This window comes from Pelodiscus sinensis, chromosome 1, assembly GCF_052426305.1.
Source record: "Pelodiscus sinensis isolate ZL-2025 chromosome 1, ASM5242630v1, whole genome shotgun sequence".
Taxonomy (NCBI): Eukaryota; Metazoa; Chordata; order Testudines; family Trionychidae; genus Pelodiscus; species Pelodiscus sinensis.
This window is the reverse complement of record NC_143052.1, coordinates 359,859,661-359,880,404: the sequence shown is the minus strand read 5'-3', so window position 1 is coordinate 359,880,404 and position 20,744 is coordinate 359,859,661. Positions and strand designations below refer to the sequence as shown.

At 48.0% G+C, this 20,744-nt stretch overlaps 1 protein-coding gene across 1 annotated transcript; it reads left to right on the top strand.

Moving 5' to 3' along the window:
• Positions 1–16,840: 16,840 nt before the first annotated feature.
• Positions 16,841–17,788, top strand: LOC142827803 (olfactory receptor 52R1-like). Its single transcript, XM_075923702.2, has one exon. It carries the CDS (start codon positions 16,841–16,843, stop codon positions 17,786–17,788), a length of 948 nt encoding a protein of 315 aa, XP_075779817.2.
• The last annotated feature ends 2,956 nt before the right edge of the window (positions 17,789–20,744 follow it).

Here is a 20,744-nt window from a genome sequence, read left to right as displayed (position 1 = left end):
GAGGAGAGGTTAAAGAGAATGGGACTTTTCAGTTTAGAAAAGAGGAGGCCCTCTCCACACCACTCATGATTTTATAGACCTCTATCATATCCCCCCTCAGTCTCCTCTTTTCTAAACTGAAAAGTCCCAGTCGCTTTAACCTCTCCTCATATGGGACCCGTTCCAAACCCCTAATCATTTTAGTTGCCCTTTTCTGAACCCTAAGACCAAAATATCTTTTTTGAGGTGAGGAGACCACATCTGTACACAGTATTCAAGATGTGGGCGTACCGTAGTTTTATACAGGGGCAGTAAGATATTCTGGGTCTTATTTTCTATCCCTTTCCTAATAATTCCTAGCATCCTATTTGCCTTTTTGACCGCCGCTGCACACTGCGTGGAAGTTTTCAGAGAACTGTCCATGATAACTCCAAGATCTCTTTCCTGATTTGTCGTAGCCAAGTTAGCCCCAATCATACTGTACGTATAGTTGGGGTTATTTTTCCCGATGTGCAAAAAGAATGCTCTTTTTTACACCGCGCACAGTCAACCTGTGGAAATCCTTGCCAGAGGAGGCTGTGAAGGCTAGGACTATAGCAGAGTTTAAAAAAGCAAGATACATTCATGGAGGTTAGGTCCATAAAAGGCTACTAGCCAGGGGGTTAGGCATGGTGCCCTTGGCCTCTGTTTGTCAGAGGCTGGAGAAGGACGGCAGGAGACAAATCGCTTGATCGTTGTCTTTGGTCCACCCACTCCGGGGCACCTGGCCTTGCCCACTGTCGGTAGACAGGATACTGGGCTAGATGGACCTTTGGTCTGACCCAGTATGGCCATTCCTATGTTCTTATTTTCTTAATATCCAGCCTACATCTCCCCCACTGTAACTTGAGCCCATTGCTCCTTGTTTTGCCATCTGTCACCACTGAGAACAGCCTCTCTCCATCCTCTTTGGAACCTCCCTTCAGGAAGTTGAAGGCTGCTCTCAAATCCCCCCTCACTCTTCTCTTCTGCAGACTAAACAGACCCAAGTCCCTCAGCCTCTCCTCGTAGGTCATGTGCTCCAGCCCCTGAATCATTTTGGTCACCCTCCGCTTCATGCTCAATTCATTTTTATTAAAATAAACGGAAAATGTTTATGATTTATTTTAAATTATTGTATTTAAAAAAATAGACTGGTTTTGTTATGAATTTAATTTTATTTGAATTTCTTCAAAAAAGGATTGTTACATTTTTACAGTTTAATTTTTATTATTACATGCTTTAAATAGGAATTCCATCCAGTGGGGGTTTTTTCTTCATCCCGATAAATTCACTCTGTTTTAAGAAAAAGGGGGTAAAATCAGTTTGGTTTCCAATAACATTTTATTCTATTATTCTTTGCTGATTTAGCTATTCCAGAACAGAGCACTACACAGAACTTCTCCATTTCATCCCTTACATCTAAGGCCTGTTGAGAAGCAGCCATGGCTTTGGATCGCTACGTGGCCATCTGCCATCCCCTGAGACATTCCACCATCCTGAATAACTCTGTGGTGGCCAAGATCGGCCTGGTGAAACTGGCCTGTGCAGACATCCGCGCCAGTAGCTACTACGGCCTCTTTGTGCTAATCTGTAGGATTGGTCTGGATGTGCTCTTTATTTCTGCGTCTTATATCCAGATCCTCAGGGCCATCTTCCGCCTCCCCACAAAGGACGCCCGGCTCAAGACTTTTGGGACTTGCACTTCCCACCTCTGTGTCATCTTAGCCTTTTATATCCCAACGCTCTTCGCCTCCCTCACAACCCGCTTTGGCCTCAATATACCCCTGCATATCTACATTCTCTTTGCTAACATTTACCTCTTGGTGCCGCCCATGCTGAACCCCATCATCTACGGAGTGAGGACCAAACAGATCCGGGACAGAGTGCTCCGGCTCGTTACTCTGAAAGGGACCTAAATGTTTTCTCCTGGTTCTCTGGCTCTCAGATAGAGCTCCATGCCAAGATGGTTGGTGAGAGGCTGCTGGGCTCTCTTCCCTGAATGACTCACTGGCTAGTCAAAACGCAATTCAATCCTTTCCTGATATTTCTTTCTTGTTGTAACGAATTAGGGAATCAGTCTGTGAGCAACTTACTCATAGTAACTGGACGGCCAAGGACCGACCACCTACCCCACCCTTGCCCAGAGACCCCACCCCTGCTCTACGTCTTCCCTATAGGCCCCAGCCATTACTGTGCCTTTTCCTCCAAGTTTCCATTTCTCCTGCTTGTTCCTCTTCTCCTCCATCATTTACTGGATCATCTCCGTGATGGGTTGCTGCTTTCAGGGTTCCACATGGAACGGAGGTGGAGCTGTGGCCTCTGGCTCCCCAGTCTGGCTCCCCACTTGCTCTGGGATGTGACAAGCTAGAATGTCTTCAAAGCTCCCTCAACCAATGTTCACAGACAGGGCCTGCACCCCGTGTGTTCATGGAGGCTCCGGCCAGCCACTGCATGAACCCACAGCAGAGATTACAGCCTGCCCTCCAGCTTCCCAGCAGAGGAGCCCAGGGCTGCTGGTAAGGCTGTTCCCCACTTTGGCACGACAAATGTAGAAGTGGGGGCCCACAAAAGTACCCCAAAATCTTATCTCCACAGGCTTTGGTGTAAAAAGCTCCTTCCAATTCCTAATACCCAGACATTGAGGAATATCCGCTGCCACCACCCAAGTAATTCGAAGAAAACCAGGAAGAGATCACTTGGGAAACCTTCTTCCCAAAACCTCAGTGGTACCTGAAACTCATTTCCTCAAAAGAGCTTGAAAAAGAGAAAAAAGAAAAACGTGCTGCAGTCTGTGGTAACTGAACTCTCAGTAAGTCAGACAGACCTTCCAGGACACAAAAATGAATCAATACTGGTGAATTAGAAAAAGAAACAAACTTTTGTTATCAAAACAAAACTAAAATTGCAAGCATAATGAAGTGGCTAGATGAAAAAGAGTCATCCACTGATTTAGACACTCAGGGGAAAAGTCCATGGGTTAGAAAGCTTCTGTTACAAAAGAGAGAGAGAGAAAAGAGCTCAACTTTTAACAGATCAACATCAGTCCCAAATTCCGAAACCAGAAAACAGTAATCAGAAAATAGGGCCATCTTCCGCCTGCCTACCAAGGACGCCCGGCTGAAGACTTTTGGGACCTGCAGCTCCCACCTGTGCGCCATCTTAACCTTTTACATCCCAGGGCTCTTCTCCTCCCTCAAGTACCAGTTTGGACAGAATGTGCCTCTGCATTTCCACATTCTCACTGGCAACATGCAACTCCTGGAGCTCCCCATGCTCAACCCCATCATCTACGGGGTGATGACCAAACAGATCCTGGTCAGGCTGCTCAGGCTCTTTAGTCATAAAGAGACGTAACTTAGAGAAGAACCAGGCAACCCAGGAGCGGATGGGAAAAAAGAACTGCTTTATTGCTCACACGTGTTTACCAGGGACGTTCAGAACAATGTACGAGTGACAACAATTTGGCACCAATTACACCCTTTTATCTAGTTTACTATGTTAATTCATATATCTATCACTCCTTTTCCTAAAATCTTATTTGGTATATTAACTCCCATACATTGAATATTAATTAGCATGTGATGAATCTGAATATTCCCGCCCTAATTACTATTTACTGAATTTCTAATTAAATCACCACTTTTCTATGCTAAAACTTTCCAAATCGACAGATTATGGAGATAACAAGACAAGTAAGCCTGAAATATTTTATACTTTGCCGGTAAGGGTGCGTAAGAGACACAACAAAGAAATGCAGCTACAGGCTTATCTAGTTTATAGGCTGTAAAAGCAAAGGCAAAGAGCATGTTTATACCTGAGAAAGGATCATATCTGCTTTGGTCGGACCCTGATCTATCTTTCCAGACTGCCGAAACAAAGGGAAAAGGTGCGTAAGGGCAGCACATGCTGTGGCTGACTCCTTACTACTATGAATATCCACCCCACACCCCTATTAATCTTTCCATATCCCAACAGGAACGTTTCCCTGCACGCTTTGGCTCTGAGGTCAGTGACGAGCTGGTTGGTGACAGGGGGCTGGGCCTTCTTCCCGGGGGCCTTGTCTAGGAGGTTAGATCGAAGATAGGTGGATTGGCTGGATTTAGGATTAATGAGATGGGATGGGGGAGCAGTAACAGGTGACCCCCTGGGGGGCTTCCCGGGGTGCTGACATGGCCACTGCCACTCGCCTTCCCTCTCTCTGGGGCTCCTCACCGCCCGGTCCTGCTGGGCCAGCTCCATGGTCACCCCCAGCCGAGGCCCCGAGCTGAGGTCCCTGCTCCCGCCCCCAAGAAGCAGCACAGACACTGAACCTCTTCAGGTCCAAGGGGAGGGCAGTTTAGGGCCCAGCTCCCTGGGACACCCCTCCCCAGAGGGGATCAAACTCCAACGAATGACTTGGGTCAGCCCTCTCTAGCAGTGAACGGGGGAATGTGCCCACTGCTTCCCCCCCCCCCCCCCAGGTAACAATAATTCACGCTGGGCTTGGTAGGAAATAAAAGTGACTGTATTAAATACCAGCAGTGGGGTTGACGTGGTGATAAGTGAGAACAGGCCGAGCAGAGTCGGTAACAAATCAGAAGAAACAAAACCGCTTGGCTAGTTCAACACTGACACCTCAGAGCAAACTCCTCACACTCGCCCTCCAACCTCTTCTCCAGCCGCCCCCCGAAACCAGGCTTCTCCCCCTGCCCCCAGGGTCTTCAGCTCCGTCCTTCAGGTGCACCCAGCCAAAAGACCCAGGCCTCTGCTTTCCTATTCTTTTTGTTAAGGGTTTGGGGCCCTCCTGAGCACCCACTGCTCAGCCCTAAGGACAAAAGGGATCGTTTAAGAGCTCCTCATCAAGACTTTGAGGGTAACCCCCTCCATGTCTCTCGTTCACATGTTTAAACCCACAACGTATTCCCCACTCCATGTGTCTAATTTTACACACCACAAGGATGCCTACATTGTAGTGAGAGCAACAGACCCAGTGGGTCGTGACATCCGATGGACGGGTTATACAGAACAATATGCTCAAGGCACCATTAAGTTATGTACATTCGTGTCCATACTTCCCTTTCATAAAGCATGGGGGGGGGTCACTGTCCCCTGAAAAGCATCACTTCTCTCTAGCCAGCTGTGCAGCCACCTGGCAGCCATCGCCTCCCTCCCAGCCCTGCTCCTGCTGTACCACTCCCCTGGACCAGGCTCCATTGCAGGAAATGATGTCCAGATTGTCTGGTCCAACCCAGTGGGAGCCCCTCACCCCACAGCTCCCCCTACCCCAGTGCTGGGCTGCATGGGGCTCCAGCCCCCATAGGGTTGGCCCTGCTGACTGGAAGCCCAGGCGAGATGAAATCCATTAGTGGTCTCTGTGTCTCATTGGGACGTGCTGGGCAGTTTTTTGGGTGCAACTCATCCCCGCCTATGGCTGCCAGCATTTGAACTGCACATAGCAGTTACTTCCCATTGTTTGAAGGCTGTACCCCATGCTGTCACAACAAATGCAGAAGTAAGGGCCCGCAAGAGCGTCCCAAAATCTTGTCTCTGCAGGCTTTGGTACAAAAACTACCCCCAAAATCCTAATATCTGGATTTTGGGAAATCCGTGGCCACTACCCAAGTAATTCAAAGAAAACAATGGAAGAGATCACTTGAGATCATCACCTCCCTGAGGTAAACCTCTCCCCTGCCCCAACCTCTGTTTTATTTGGAATTGGGAAAAACAGAGGCATCCCACAGACTGACCTTTCAGGACACAGCAATTAGCCAGTACCAGTTAATTAAGTAAAAAAAAGAAAATAAACTTTTATTATCAAAACAAAACTACAGAGGCAAGCATAGTAAAGTGGCTAGATGGGAAGAGCCACCAATTGATAAAGATTCTAAAGGAACCCCCTGGGTTAAAACTTAGTTTCAAAGAAATACCAACACAAGCTCAGACATTAGATCCAAATTCCCAAACCAGGAAAAACAACAGATCCTGACAGACTAGCTAAACTTTGCCCTACATACACATTGAGAGTCTTTTCTTGGAGCGAGACGGGCCTCCCATCTCTCTGTTACTTGGAAGAAAACGCTCTGATTCACACAAAAGATGGAAAGATAAAGATTCCTTTGTCCCAGTTTGAAATCTCTACCTGTATTATGACTGGCTTACCAGTAACATGCAGGGGAAAGGAGTTCAGGAGAGCTGGCAGTATTTTAAAGAAGCCTTATTAAAGGCACAGGAAGAAAACATCCCGATGCTCAGTAAGAAAAGCAAATATGGCAGGCGACCAGATTGGCTGACCAGTTTGGCTTACCGGGGAAATCCTTGGAAATCCCAGACTACTGCATATGCAACACAGTATGGGGAGGAGGTGGGCAGCCCTCACTGGAGAAAGAACAGGTTAGGAACTATTTAGAAAAGCTAGATGTACACAAATCCATGGGCCTGGATTTAGTGCATCTGAGGGAGTTGGCAAATGTCACTGAAGAGCCTTTAGCCATTATCTTTGAAAACTTGCGCTGATCAGGGGAAGCGGAGGAGAAGCTGGAAATTAGTCAACAGGGTGCCCTTGCAGCCACGAAGGCTAATGGCATATTAGGGTGCATTAGGAGGAGCATTGCCAGCAGATCTAGGGAAAGGATTATTCCCATTTTTTGGCAGTAGTGAGGCTACATCCGAAATATCACAACCAGTTCTGGGCCCTCATTACAGAAAGGACATGACTGCATGAGAGAGAACCTAAGTACACAAGAACATAAGAACGGCCACACTGAGTCAGACCAACGGACCATCCAGCCTAGTGTCCTGTCTGCTGACAGTGGCCAATAACAGGTGCCCCAGAGGGAGGGAACACAACAGGGAATCCTCATGTGATCCCTCCCCTGCCACCCACTTCCAGAGAAACAGAGGCTAGGGACACCGTTCCTACCCAGCCTGGCTAATAGCCATTGATGGAACCAACCTCCATTAATCTATCTAGTTTATTTTGGAACCCTGTTAAAGTCCTGGTCTTCATTGCATCCTCTGGCAAGGAGTTCCACAGGCTGATCATGCGCTGAGTGAAGAAAAACATCCTTTTGTTTGTTTTAAACCTGCTGCCGATTCATTTCATTTGGTGGCCCCTAGTTCTTATATTGGGGGAACAAGTAAATAACATTTCCTTATTCCCATTTTCCTCATCAGTCATGACTTTATAGACCTCTCTCATATCCCCCCTTAGTCTCCTCTTTTCGAAGCTGAACAATCCAAGTCTATTTAATCTCCCTTCACATGGGACCCGTTCCAAACCCCTCATCATTTTTGTTGCCCTTTTCTCAACCTTTTCCAATCCCAGTATATCTTTTTTGAGATGAGGCGACCACATCTGTATGCAGTACTGAAGATGTGGGCATGCCATCGTTTTGTAGAGAAGCAATAAGATATTCTCTGTCTTATTCTCTATCCCTTTTTTAATGATTCCTAACATTCTATTTGATTTTTTGGCCGCCGCTGCACACTGAGTGGATGTTTTCAGAGAAGTATCCACAATGACTTCAAGATCTCTCTCGAGTAAAAGCGGCGAGGAGTCCTGTGGCAACTTATAGACTAACTGAAGTGTTGGAGCATAAGCTTTCGTGGGCAAAGACCCACTTCGTCAGATGCATGTAGTGGAAATTTCCAGAGGCAGGTATAAATATGCAGGCCAGAATCAGGCTGGAGATGATGAGGTGGATCCAATCAGGGAGGATGAGGCCCACTTCTAGCAGCTGATCTGGAGGTGTGAATTCCAAGAGAGGAGAAGCTGCTTTTGTAGTTAGCGAGCCATTCACAGTCTTTGTTTAATCCAGAGTTGATTGTGTCAAATTAGGAATGGCAACTTACAAAAACCTGTAGGGGAACACTTCAAGCTTCCTGGACACACAATTGCAGATCTAAAAGTAGCCATCCTGCAGCAAAAAAACTTCAGGACCAGACTTCAAAGAGAGGGAGGGAAAAAAATTGTTCTTCTTGGCTTCTGAGGATAGAACAAGAAGCAATGGGCTGAAATTGCAGCAAGGGAAGTTTATGTTGGACGTTAGGATTAACTTCCTATCTGTCAGGGTGGTGAAACACTGGAATAAATTGCCCAGGGAGGTTGTGGAGTCTCCATCACTGGAGATATTGAAGAGCAGGTTGGACAGATGCCTCTCAGAGATGATCTTGATGGTGCTTGGTCCTGCCGTGAGGGCAGAGGACTGGACTCAATGACTCTCAAAGTCCCTTCCAGTCCTAGTGTTCTACGAAAGGCCATGTTACTATATCTGGTTTCTGCCGGCGGCCATGGGGCTTTCCTGCCGGACCTGCACTGATCCAAGCGGCACAGCCTTTTCCTTTGTTTTGGATGTCCTGGAGCTCATGTGTTGAGATGCTCTGCCATGCACTCAACTGTGTCCGGACCAGCTGGTTTACTTACTGTGGGTTTTTTGGTATTTTCTTCTCTTTTTATTTATTGGATGTTCATGTGCGTTTGTCTCCTTTTTGCCTTATTGATAAGAAGATGCAAGACCGTATCAAATGCCTTACTAAAGTCTCGGTATCCCACATCCACAGCTTCTCCCTTATCCACAAGATTTGTTATCCCAAAAAGAAAGCTGTCAGATTGGTTTGATAAGATTTGTTCTTTACAAATCCATGCTGGCTGTTACCTATCACCTTAGTATCTTTCAGATGTTTGCAGATGGATTCCTTAATTACCTGCTCCATTATCTTTCCTGGTACAGAAGTTAAACTGACTGCTCTGTAGTTTCCAGGGTTGTTCTTATTTCCCTTTTTGTAGATGGGCACTAGATTTGCCCTTTTCCAGTCATCTCAAATCTCTCCTGTCTTCCATGATTTCCCAAAGATGATAGCTAAAGGCTCAGATACCTCCTCTATCAGCTCCTTGAGTAGTCTAGGATGCATTTCATCAGGCCCTGGTGACTTTGTCTTCCCTTCAAAGAGAAACTGCTGAGCTACAGTTCATCTTCAAGTTTGACACAATATCTAAATCGTTGATGAAATTTTTGAACAGAACCGGTCCCAAAACAGACCCCTGCAGAACCCCACTTGTTATGCCCTTACTGCAGCACAGTGAGCCATTAATAACCACGGTTATCTGAGAACGGTTATCCAGAAAGTTATGCACCCACCTTATAGTAGCCCCTCTAGGTTGTATTTTCCTACTCCCATTGCTAGTTCCTAGTGGGAACCAGCTCCACCTGCAACTTACACTGGTAAGTATTGCAAATATAACCTGTATTGCTGTTTGCCGCTTCAGCGACAACTTCTGTATCAAACTCCTGGCTTTTACTGTCGTTCCCCATGGAGGCCCACAATCGAACTTGGCACTGGGCCCACAAGAGGATACTCGACACTGCAGAGATAGAATTTTGGCAAAAGTAGCACAGCTTTCATAACCCACCGAGATCAGAAAAAATGCAGGTTGTGTGTGTTAGGAGGGGAAGAAAATGGAGACAGATTTGGGGAACAGCGTAGCCTGGGGCTGCATCGTGAATATGTTCGAGAGCAGGATTTTCCCAGCCCTTGGAAAGAGAGGGCCCAGCCTTCTACGTTTCTGAGACCATGGCCTTTCAAAGGCTTCTCTGTGCCTGGGGGCTGCTGAGAGAGCAGTGGGACATTATGTGGCACATCTGTCGGATAATCCAGGCCAGTCACGAATCTTCGGGAAGAGTTTGCAGAAACCGCTGAGAGGCATGGGGCAGTGTGTGAAAGTGGGAGACACCTACCAGATATTGTATGGACAGTTCATGGTCCTACCGTGAGTGCAGGGGCCTACCCATGCTATGATTGTAGGGTACTGGGGAGAAACCTACAGATGCCCCAGGGCGGTTCCCTGTGCGGCCCGCAAGAAAGTTTGTTTACTGTGGCCCCACAAAAAGTGGCCAGATGTTGTGATATTTCATTAGGTTATTCTCCTACTATTACAAAGTGACACACACTTAAAGCAAGGGTATTTGAAGTGTGAGATGCTTACACACAACTGTGTGAGAGCCATGCCCTCACTCTGCATCCAGTCAAAGTGCTGGTACAGCTCCATTGGTTAAGTTCTACATGCACATGCTGAGCCAACAAGGTTACCCCGTCTCAGTAGACCGTCCTGCGTACTACAATCGTGCAGCCCATGAGGAGAAGGAGGGTCACTCTTGTGGCCACTCTCTAGCTTAGGCTGCCCCTCACTCTTCCAGAGCGTCGGTCTGAGGCTTTGCTGATGTTCATTTCTTAGGGCGCTCTGCTCACGCACGGGTGGGTTGCTCGGGAGGGAATGTTTGTAGCGGGTCCCTCAGGGCTCTGGCTGTGACTGTCTCTCTCTCCACGAGCACGGACAGGCCACCTCTCCCTGTGGCTCCGTGTGTCGCGCCACACGAGGGTGTGTTCGGAGGCACTTCCCTGTGCTAGGCGCTTCCACGGCCCTGCAGGAAATGTATGAGGAGAATGACCGAGGACAGTTGCTGCACTCTAGCCCAGGTGTGACAGCCCCGTGGGCCTGCAGAAAGTGCCCGTGCCTGCCCGTAGCCACCTTTCTCCACGTGGCTCTGTCTCCTCCCAACTCGCCCACCCTGGGCGCTCACAGGAGCCACATTCTGTGCAGACCTAGGTCTGCTGCCTAACTTTCTGACTAAGCAAATATTATTTTAAAGTAAATACGGAGCAGCCACAGCCCAGAGTTCTCCTCCCCCTGTGGGAAGGTTCAATAATTGCTGTTTGTGCCTAAAGCTGGATAAACAGCCCGATGTCCAGGCTGGTTACATCCAGATACCGCTTCTCCCCCCGAGGCTGAGCAAACCACCCGGGACTGCCCAGAGATGTGTTATAAATGGTTCACATGCTGTGTTGGCTCTCAGCTGCAGATGCTGGGCTGAGAGAGGTGCAGGACGCGGCTGCCTGAGGGGGTGTCCCAAGGAAGACTCTTTGGTCTCCAAATTCACAGGTACCATCTCCTGCAGATAAGCTCAGCTGCTCAATAACCCCTGAGGTATGTAGACATGCTGAGAGAGAGAGGGTAAATCTGGGGTCTTGTCAGCTCTGCACGGCCATTAAACATCCCTGAATCCTGGCCAGAGAAAAAGATTTTGCTCCACTATCTCCATTATCTCTGGGAAGGAATGTGGGTGCACAGAAAAGAGGAGTGTTTTGGCCAATGATGTGCTCCATCCCAGAGGTGGCTGCGTAGGAGTGGCACTGGGGTCCTTCAGGAGGAAAGGTTTTAACAAATGTATTATACAAGGGCCAGTCCTGAGGCTGTGGCCAGCTTTTGGCTCAGGTCTCACTGAAGCAAAACTCCCCTTGGAATCAGAGGTGAGGAGCCGAGGAGCCAACTGTGTGTCCCTGCACAGATGCTGTCCGCTCCTGCTCCAGTATGTCAGGGCTGTGGCTGGTCATGGGGGCTCTTTCCTGCTTCTAGCCTGCTGGGAATCATGGAGGTCTCAGGGCTCCGCCCTGCAAACACTGAACTCATTTCTCAGCAGAGGCAAGACCAGTGTTCCCAGTGCAGCTGTGAGGCTGTGACACTTTAATGCTTTAAGTGCTCACGAGCCCTGAAACCGATGTCCAGAACAGCCTCCATCCTGGCTCTTTCAGCACTGGGAGTTGGGGAATCCAGCCCTTCCCCTCACAGTCTCTCCGCAGGGTGGATCACGCTCAGGGCTCAGCCGTTAGCCCGGATTTCCAGCTGGAATTCGTCTGGCTTCAGCCTCCAGCCTCTGGGCCTGGCGCTTCTCATCTCGGTGAGATCCCAGCGCCCGACATTCCCTGTGGTTTCGCCCCAGCCCAGTCTCTGCCTGAGCCTAGTTTGATGCGATAATGAGATGAGGGTTTCTGGGTCTCTCTCCGGATGGGATTTGACGCAGCCTCCCCCCATCTGTGCGGCTCTTTTCCTCCCCCGCTCCCAGTTCGGGTCCCGCGATCTCACCCAGTTGCTTTCACCGATGCCGTGTGCAAGGGGGAAACCCTGCCCCTGCGCCAGCTCACAGCTCTGCTGTTCACACGACCAGGAATCCCAGCGTCCCTTGGCCACAGCCCGGCACTGGGAGCTCCCCATGAGGCGGTTGACCAGTTACCCCGAATCCTTTCCAAGCTCCCTTTCCTCAGGGACACAGGGCCCTCATCTTGGTTACCATAGAAACACACAGAATCCCAGTCCTGGCAGGGACTGTGGGAGGCCCTCGAGTTCTGTCCCAGCCCTCACACAGGCCTGGTGTTGGGCAACCTGCAGCCCCCGGCCACACACAGCTGCTGAGAAGAATGGGACCGTGGCTGGGAGACATTTTGCTGACACCGACCATCCGCAGGCACCGCTCCCACAGCTCTGCGTGGCTCTGTCCCCCTCCCCAGCCCAGGAGAGTGGTGGGGAGGGCGGCCCCCTCACCTGCAGACCCTGCTCCCCTCACCTCTTGACCTTGTACCCAGTGTGGTGCTTCACTCCGCACCCTGCCAAGTCTGCCCGCAGCTTTCCCGAAATGTGGTGCCCAGAACTGGACAGAATATTAGATCTGGGGACAATTGAGTGCAGAGCAGGGAAGAATTGTTCTTCTGTGCTGAGTTCTTCATCCCTGTCACAGAGTCCCAGAATGAGATTTGTGTTTTTTAACTGTGTGACACTGTTGTCTTGTATTTAGCTTGTGATCCACTAAGATCCCTCAATCCCTTTCAATGGGGCTCTTTTCTAGACAGTCACTTCCCATTTTGTGTATGTGTGTGTGTGTGTGAGGTCTGTACCCCACTCTGGTACGACAAATGTAGAAATAGGGGTCCATAAGAGCACCCCAAAACATTGTCTCTACAGGCTTTGGTACAAAATCTTCCCCCAAAATCCCAATATCCAGATTTTGTGTTTTTTTGACACTGGTAATCCTCATTCTATGAGGAAGAAGCCTTTTTCCAAAACAGCTCTTTCAGAAAAAGGCGTGTATGGACGGGGAAGAGGGAGTTCTTTCAAAAGAAGAGGAAAAAGCACAGTTCCCCCGATGGCCACTCCGTCCATAGAAATCACAGCTTACATGTGAGATAGCATCCGTCGCCAACACTGAAGTCCTCAAGTTAGCGGAGGTCACCAGCATCGAGGCCATGGTCCTCAAGATACAGCTTCGCTGGGCAGGGCACATCGCCAGATGGAGAACCACCACCTACCCAAGATCATGCTGTATGGGGAACTGTCCTCTGGCTACCGTGACATAGGGGCACCACGAAAGCGGTACAAAGACTCCCTGAAGAAGTCCCTCACTGCTTGTTGTATCGATCACCGTCAGTGGGCAACACAAGCAGCGGATCACATCTCCTGGCAACACACAGTCCACCAGGCCACCTCCTTCTTCGAAGATTCCCGCAGGGCCTGTATGGAGGACAAAAGGAGAAGGAAGAAGAACCGTGACCCCTCAGCACCTATCCCGGATCAGACCTATATTTGCAGCCGTTGTGGCAGGACCTGCGTGTCTCGCATAGGCCTCGTCAGCCACCAGCGTGCCTGCAGAAGACGGGGATTTCCTTCCTAGATCTTCGTTCGCGAAGCCAAGCCATGAGTATGGACACTATCTTTCGAAAATGCAGATGGCTTTTTTTATGAACTTTGGCAGTGTGGACATGCTCTTTCAGAAGAAGTTTTTCCAGATCTCTTCCGGAAATGCTTCTTCTGAAAGAACCTTTAGTCTAGATATAGGCTCTGGTGCTCTCAACCCAAAGGTGCCACTGTAGATGCGGTTTAACGCTCTTCTTCATTGCTAATGGTCCGAAAAGTGTTTCCTTGCTTTACATGATATGGGTACCTTATACGGCTTATTTCCAAGTGCAGAAGAAAACTGTTCTGAACATGTCTACAGTTTCTGTAACATTAACAAGTTTCCTTTCTCATGCCCTAATATTTTCTATTATTTCTTATATTTCATAATATCATATATATAGTAGCCCATTGTCTGTGCATCTGTAACGCTGATGTACATGGCCCCCTCTCGCCAGCGCTGCTTCCCTCCTCCGGGCCCCCCATCCTCCCCTCCAGCCCCACAGCCCTCAACTGCCCCCAGCTCTGCTTCCTGGCCCCCTTCCGTCCAGCCCCGCCCCCTTCCCCTCCCTTCATGGCGTGCTGCAAGCCCTTTGGGAGCAGGGGAGTGCCCAGGGTGGCAAGCGACCATTTGAGGTCCGTGCTCCCCACGCGATTCAAATCGTAAGCACTGATTCAGCTATTCCAAATAACTGAATTTCTCCATTTTATCCCTTTTATGAAAGGCGTATTTAGAAGCAGTCCTATTGCAGATTCATCCTATTTTAAGCAATGGGATCAAAAGGCAGGAAGGGAGGTTTAGACTGGACATTAGGAAATACGTATTCCTCTCAGGGTGGTTAAACACTGACATAAGATGCCTAGGGAGGTTGTGGAATCTCCATCACTGGAGATATTTAAGACCAGGTTAGACAGACACCTGTCAAGGATAGTCTAGAATATGGTGCTTGGTCTTCCATGAGGGCAGGGGACTGGACTCGATGACTCTCAAGGTCCCTTTCAGTCCTAGTATTCTATGATTCACTGAGTACTAAAATGCATATCAACAGAAGACCATGATATTGACTATTTTTTTGTTTTGGCTCCCACCCGCAGGCCAAGAGTTGAGCCCTGTGTAAACCCAACCTGCACCACGGATTGTATGTTGAGTAGCCCTGATCTACACGGTGCTTGGTCCTGCCATGAGGTCAGGTAACTGAACTTGATGACTTCTCAAGGTCCCTTTCAGTTTCAGTGTTCCATGGTTCTCTGATTCTGGCTCAACTGGCTTCAGCCTCATTTGACATTCACTGAGTTTTGTCACTTTGCATGACTGTACTTGATTTGGTGATTCCTTCTGTTTGGCTTTATGAGCAGCAGTCCCATTCCAGGCACACCCATTTTCCTTGCACAACCAAATAATCACGTAGCTTTAAACACTTTCTTGACTGTGGCATGGTAACTGTTTAGCTACCGAATACACTCATGTTAAAGAACACCCAATTTTCATTCTGATTTTTCTAGCTAACATTTCCCCCGACTTGATTGTGCTGATGTTTGGATATTACAGGTTGGGAACTCTTCTTCCATTGCCCATTGGAATGCAATCAGTTCTATTCTTTACTTTCCTCTCCTCCATCATCTTTCTCCTTCTTTTTCTTCACAGACTCTTTAGTCTCGTCCCACACAGCAGCCTCTGCATTCCCATGGTTCATCTCGGAACGTACCTATTTATCTGCTGTATCTTCCACGGAGATGAGGTCACCACAGCTGAGCACACCTCTGACCGGGTGATTCTCTGTCCCATTCCTCCAGCATCCAAAAATGGGCTTACCTTCCACCAATTTTTCCATGTCACTCTGGACCCTATCCCTGCCCTCCAGCGTATCTACCTCTCCCCTTAGCTTAGTGTCATCTGCAAACCTACTGAGGGTGCAATCCATCCCCTCATCCAGGTAATTAATGAAGATGTTGAACAAAACCAGTCCTAAAACATAGCTTTGGGGCACTCCACCAGAAACCGACTGCCAACCTGATTTCAAGCTGTTGATCACTACCCATTGGGCCCAACAATCTAGCCAGCTTTCTATCCATCTTACAGTCCTTGTATCCAATCCATGTTCCCTTAACTTGCTGGCAAGAACATTGTGGGAGATCGTATCAAAGCTTTGCTAAAGTCAAGGTATATCACATCCACTGACTTTCCCGTATCCACACAGCCAGTTACCTCATCATATAAGCTAATCAGATTGGTCAGGCATGACTTGCCCTTTGTGAATCCATGTAGACTATTCCTGGTCACTTTCTCCTCTTCCAGGTGCTTCAGAATGGATTCCCTGAGGATCCCCTCCATGATTTTTCCAGGGACTGTAAAGAATATCCAATTTGCATTCTCATTTTTCTGAGTAATATTTCATGCCACTCAGTTGTCCTGATGTATAGTTATTATGGCTTGGAAACTCTTTTCTCTTTCCCATTAGCGGGGCTCACCCAATGGTGGCTAGCACTGCTCACCAGCAGCGAGGAAGTGCACACCCATTGGAATGCAATCAGTCCTATGCTTTACTTTCCTCTCCTCCATCATCTTGTTTCTTCACGGCCTCTTCAATCTGCCCGAACACAGCAGCTTGCCCCATTCCCATAGTTTGTCTTGGAATACCCCCTTTTATCTGCTGTATCCTCCATAGAGACGAGGTCACTGCAGCTGAGCATATGTCCAACCAGGATTCTCCATCCCATTATTCCGGCATCCTAACATGGGCTTTCCTTCCACCACGAGTGCGTCTAGACTGCCAAGATTTTGCGCAAAAGCAGCCGCTTTTGTGCAAAAACTTGCCAGCTGTCTACACTGGCTGCTTGAATGTACAAAAGCAGTACTTTGTAATGTACAAAATCAGTGCTTCTTGCGCAAATACTTTCACGCTCCCACTCGGGAAAAAGCCCGTTAAAAGTATTTCTGCAAAATCATGCCAGTTTAGACGCAGCCCACCAGTGTGAATGAGCAGGGGTCTCCAGATGCTGATAGCAGTGAGGACCTGGTGTTCTCCCTGACGTGTGTTTCTAGCTGTTCCCTTTTACCGCTTCTCACAAGAAGAGGTGTAGACATTATTGACACTGGGAGCACAATAAAATATGCAATTGTCAGTGGTAGCGTCAATTATCTGAATAAAAATGTTTTTCCTGTGTGTAAATAGCAACCAATCGGCTTCACCATGAAAATAGTTTCCATCAGTGCATATTGTGCCTCACACAAATATTCTCTGTCCTTTCAGGCATTTGTACTGTGACCATTGCCCTGGTCACATTGAGGTCCACAGAGGATATTAAGTTAAATACAGTAAACTGTCTTCTTCCTTCAGCGTTGGACACGTTCTTCACCATTCCATGTCAGGTTCCAACACAAGCTACTTCTCCAACCCTTCCACCTTCATCCTGCTGGGCATTCCTGGCCTGGAGTGGGCCCATGTCTGGATCTCCATCCCCTTCTGTGCCATGTACGTCATAACCATCTTGGGGAACGTCACCATTCTGTTCATTGTGAAGACAGAGCCGAGCCTCCATGAGCCCATGTACTATTTCCTCTGCATGCTGACCCTCACCGATCTGGTCCTGTCCACATCTACACTACCCACAATACTGAGCAATTTCTGGTTTATTTCCAGAGAAATCGATTTCAATGCCTGCCTCACCCAGTTGTACTTTGTTCATTCCTTCTCAGTGATTGAATCTGGGATATTGGTGGCCATGGCTTTCGATCGCTACGTGGCCATCTGCCATCCCCTGAGACATTCCACTATCCTGAATAACTCTGTGGTGGCCAAGATTGGCCTGGCTGTGGTGCTGCAAGGTGCCATACTTGCACTGCCCTATCCCTTCCTGGCGAGGCAGTGGCCATATTGCAGAACCAACATCATCCCCTACACGCACTGTGAGCACATGCCTGTGGTGAAACTAGCCTGTGTCGACATCCGTGTCAGTAGTTACTACGGCCTCTTTGTGCTATTCTGTAGCTTTGGTCTGTATGTGATTTTTATTTTCATTTCCTACACCCAGATCCTCAGGGCCATCTTCCGCCTCCCCACAAAGGACGCCCGGCTCAAGACCTTTGGGACCTGCACTTCTCACCTATGTGTCATCTTAGCCTTTTACACTCCAACTCTCTTTTCATCCCTCTCAACTCGATTTGGCCTCAATATACCCCTGCATTTCCATGTTCTCTTTGCCAACATTTACCTCCTGGTGCCCCCCATGCTGAACCCCATCATCTACGGAGTGAGGACCAAACAGATCCGGGCCAGGCTGCTCCAGCTTGTTACTCTGAAAGGGACCTAAATGTTTTCTCCTGGTACCATGGCTCTCCGGCATAACTCCTTGCCGAGATGATTGGTGATAAGCTGTTGGGCCCTCTTCCCTAAATGACTCACTGGCTAGTCAAAGAGCAATTCAGTTTTTCCTGATAATTCTTTCTGATTGTAACAAATTGGGGAATTGGTCTGTGTGTGACTTACTCATTGTAACTGGACCTACAACCTACCCCACCCTTGCCCAGAGACACCACCCCTGCTCTATGTCTCCCCTTGAGGCCCCAGGCATTACTGTGCCTTTTCTTCCAAGTTTCCTTTCCTCTTGCTTGCTCCTGTTCTCCCCCCCCCCATCATTTATTGGATCATCTCCGTCATGGGTTGCCACCCCCTCCAGGGTTCCATATGGAATGGAGGTGTAGCTGGGGCCTTTATCTCCCCAGTCTGGTTCAATTCTTGCTCTGGGGTGTGACAAACTAGAAAGGCCTCAAAGTTCCCTCCCCCAACATGCACAGACAGGGCCTGCACCCAACTGTGTTCATGGAGTCTCTCATGAGCCACTGTATGAACCCACAGCAGAGATTACAGCCTATCATTCAGCTTCAAGGTGGAGAACCCAGAGCTCCACTGATTTGCCCCACTCAAAACTAGGCCAGTGTGAATTTGTAACCCAGAGCACCACTGCTGCAAAGGAAAATGGGTGGTCAGCTTCTGTTCCTGAGCTGAGAATTTCAGACAATTCGCAGTATGTTGGGTAAAATACATTCATTGGCTACCAAAGGAGAGCTTCGAAAGGAGCATAACAAATGGATCTAAGTAGATTAATGATGAAAAATAAAAAAAACCAAACTATTGTCTGTGCCTAATATACTAGTTGGGGTTTCAATCGAGCACTGTCCAGCTGAGTTTGCTAGCACAAGCAGGTGAGTTTTTTCAGGCAGGCTTTTTGTTTCCTGCCTAGGACCAGAACTTCCCCCTAGTTCAGTCTTTTTGCTCTGGTACTTTCAGGTGTGTTGTTGTACGGAGAGTGAGGAACCATTGTCATGTTATTGCCCTTTGATAACTTAAGTGCTGGAGGAACCAACCAGGGACCGAGGCTCACCTTCACCTGCTGCTCATAAAGAGGGAGGAACTAGTAGGTGAATCAGAGGTGGGTGACAACCTGGGCAGCAGTGATCATGAGATGGTCGAGTTCAGGATCCTGACCCAAGGAAGTAAGGAGAGCAGCAAACCACACCCCCTAGACTGCAGAAAAGCTGCGTTTGACTCCCTCAGAGAACTGATGGGAAGTATTCCCTGGGACGCTAACATGAAGGGCAGAGGAGTCTACGCAAGTTGCCTGTATTTAAAAGAAGCCTTCTTGAAGGACCAGGAACAGACCATCCTGATGTTTGCAGTTAAAAAAGCAAACGTGGCAGGTGACCAGCTTAACGGTGGAATCCTTGGAGACTTTAAATCATAGAATCATAGGACTGTAAGGGACCTCGAGAGGTCATCGAGTCCAGCCCCCCACCCTCAAGGCAGGACCAAGCTCTGTCTACACCATCCCTGACAGATGTCTATCTAACCTGTTCTTAAATATCTCCAGAGAGGGAGATTCCACCACCTCCCTTGGCAATTTATTCCAATATTTGACCACCCTGATAGTTAGGAATTTTTTCCTAATGTCCAACCTAAACCTCCCCTGCTGCACTTTAAGCCCATTACTCCTTGTCCTGTCCTCAGAAACCAAGAGGAACAAATTTTCGCCTTCCTCCTTGTGACACCCTTTTAGATATTTGAAAATCCCTATCATGTCCCCCCTTAATCTTCTTTTTTCCAAACTAAACAAGCCCAGTTCATGAAGCCTGGCTTCATAGGTCATGTTCTCTAGACCTTTAATCATTCTTGTCGCTCTTCTCTGCACCCTTTCCAATTTCTCCACATCTTTCTTGAAATGTGGCGCCCAGAACTGGACACAGTACTCCAGCTGAGGCCTAACTAGTGCAGAGTAGAGCGGCAGAATGACTTCACGAGTTTTGCTTACAACACACCTGTTGATACAACCTAGAATCATATTTGCTTTTTTTGCAACAGCATCACACTGTTGACTCATATTCAACTTGTGCTCCACTATGACCCCTAGATCCCTTTCCGCCATGCTCCTTCCTAGACAGTCGCTTCCCATCTTGTATGTATGGAACTGATTGTTCCTTCCTAAGTGGAGCACTTTGCATTTCTCTTTATTAAACTTCATCCTGTTTACCTCTGACCATTTCTCTAACTTGCTAAGGTCATTTTGAATTATGTCCCTATCCTCCAAAGAAGTTGCAACCCCACCCAGTTTGGTATCATCTGCAAACTTAATAAGCGTACTCTCTATCCCAATATCTAAGTCATTGATGAAGATATTGAACAGTACGGGTCCCAAAACAGACCCTTGCGGAACTCCACTTGTTATCCCTTTCCAGCAGGATTTAGCACTGTTAACAACAACTCTCTGACTACGGTTATCCAGCCAATTATGCACCCACCTTATCGTGGCCCTATCTAAGTTATATTTCCCTAGTTTATTAATAAGAATATCATGCGAGACCGTATCAAATGCCTTACTAAAGTCTAGGTATATGACATCCACTGCTTCTCCCTTATCCACAAGGCTCGTTATTCTATAAAAGAAAGCTGTGAGATTAGTTTGGCATGACTTGTTCTTCACAAACCCATGCTGGCTATTCCCTATCACTTTATTACCTTCCAAGTGTTTGCATATGATTTCCTTAATTACCTGCTCCATTATCTTCCCTGGGACAGACCTTAAACTGACCAGTCTGTAGTTTCCTGGGTTGTTCTTATTCCCCTTTTTATAGATGGGTACAATATTTGCCCTTTTCTAGTCTTCTGGAATCTCCCCTGTCTTCCATGATTTTTCAAAGATCATAGCTAAAGGCTCAGATACCTCCTCTATCAGCTCCTTGAGTATCCTGGGATGCATTTCATCAGGACCTGGT

Excerpts from the sequence above, each read along its gene's own strand:
- LOC142827803 (XM_075923702.2), top strand. The coding sequence starts at position 16,841 with ATGTCAGGTTCCAACACAAGCTACTTCTCCAACCCTTCCACCTTCATC.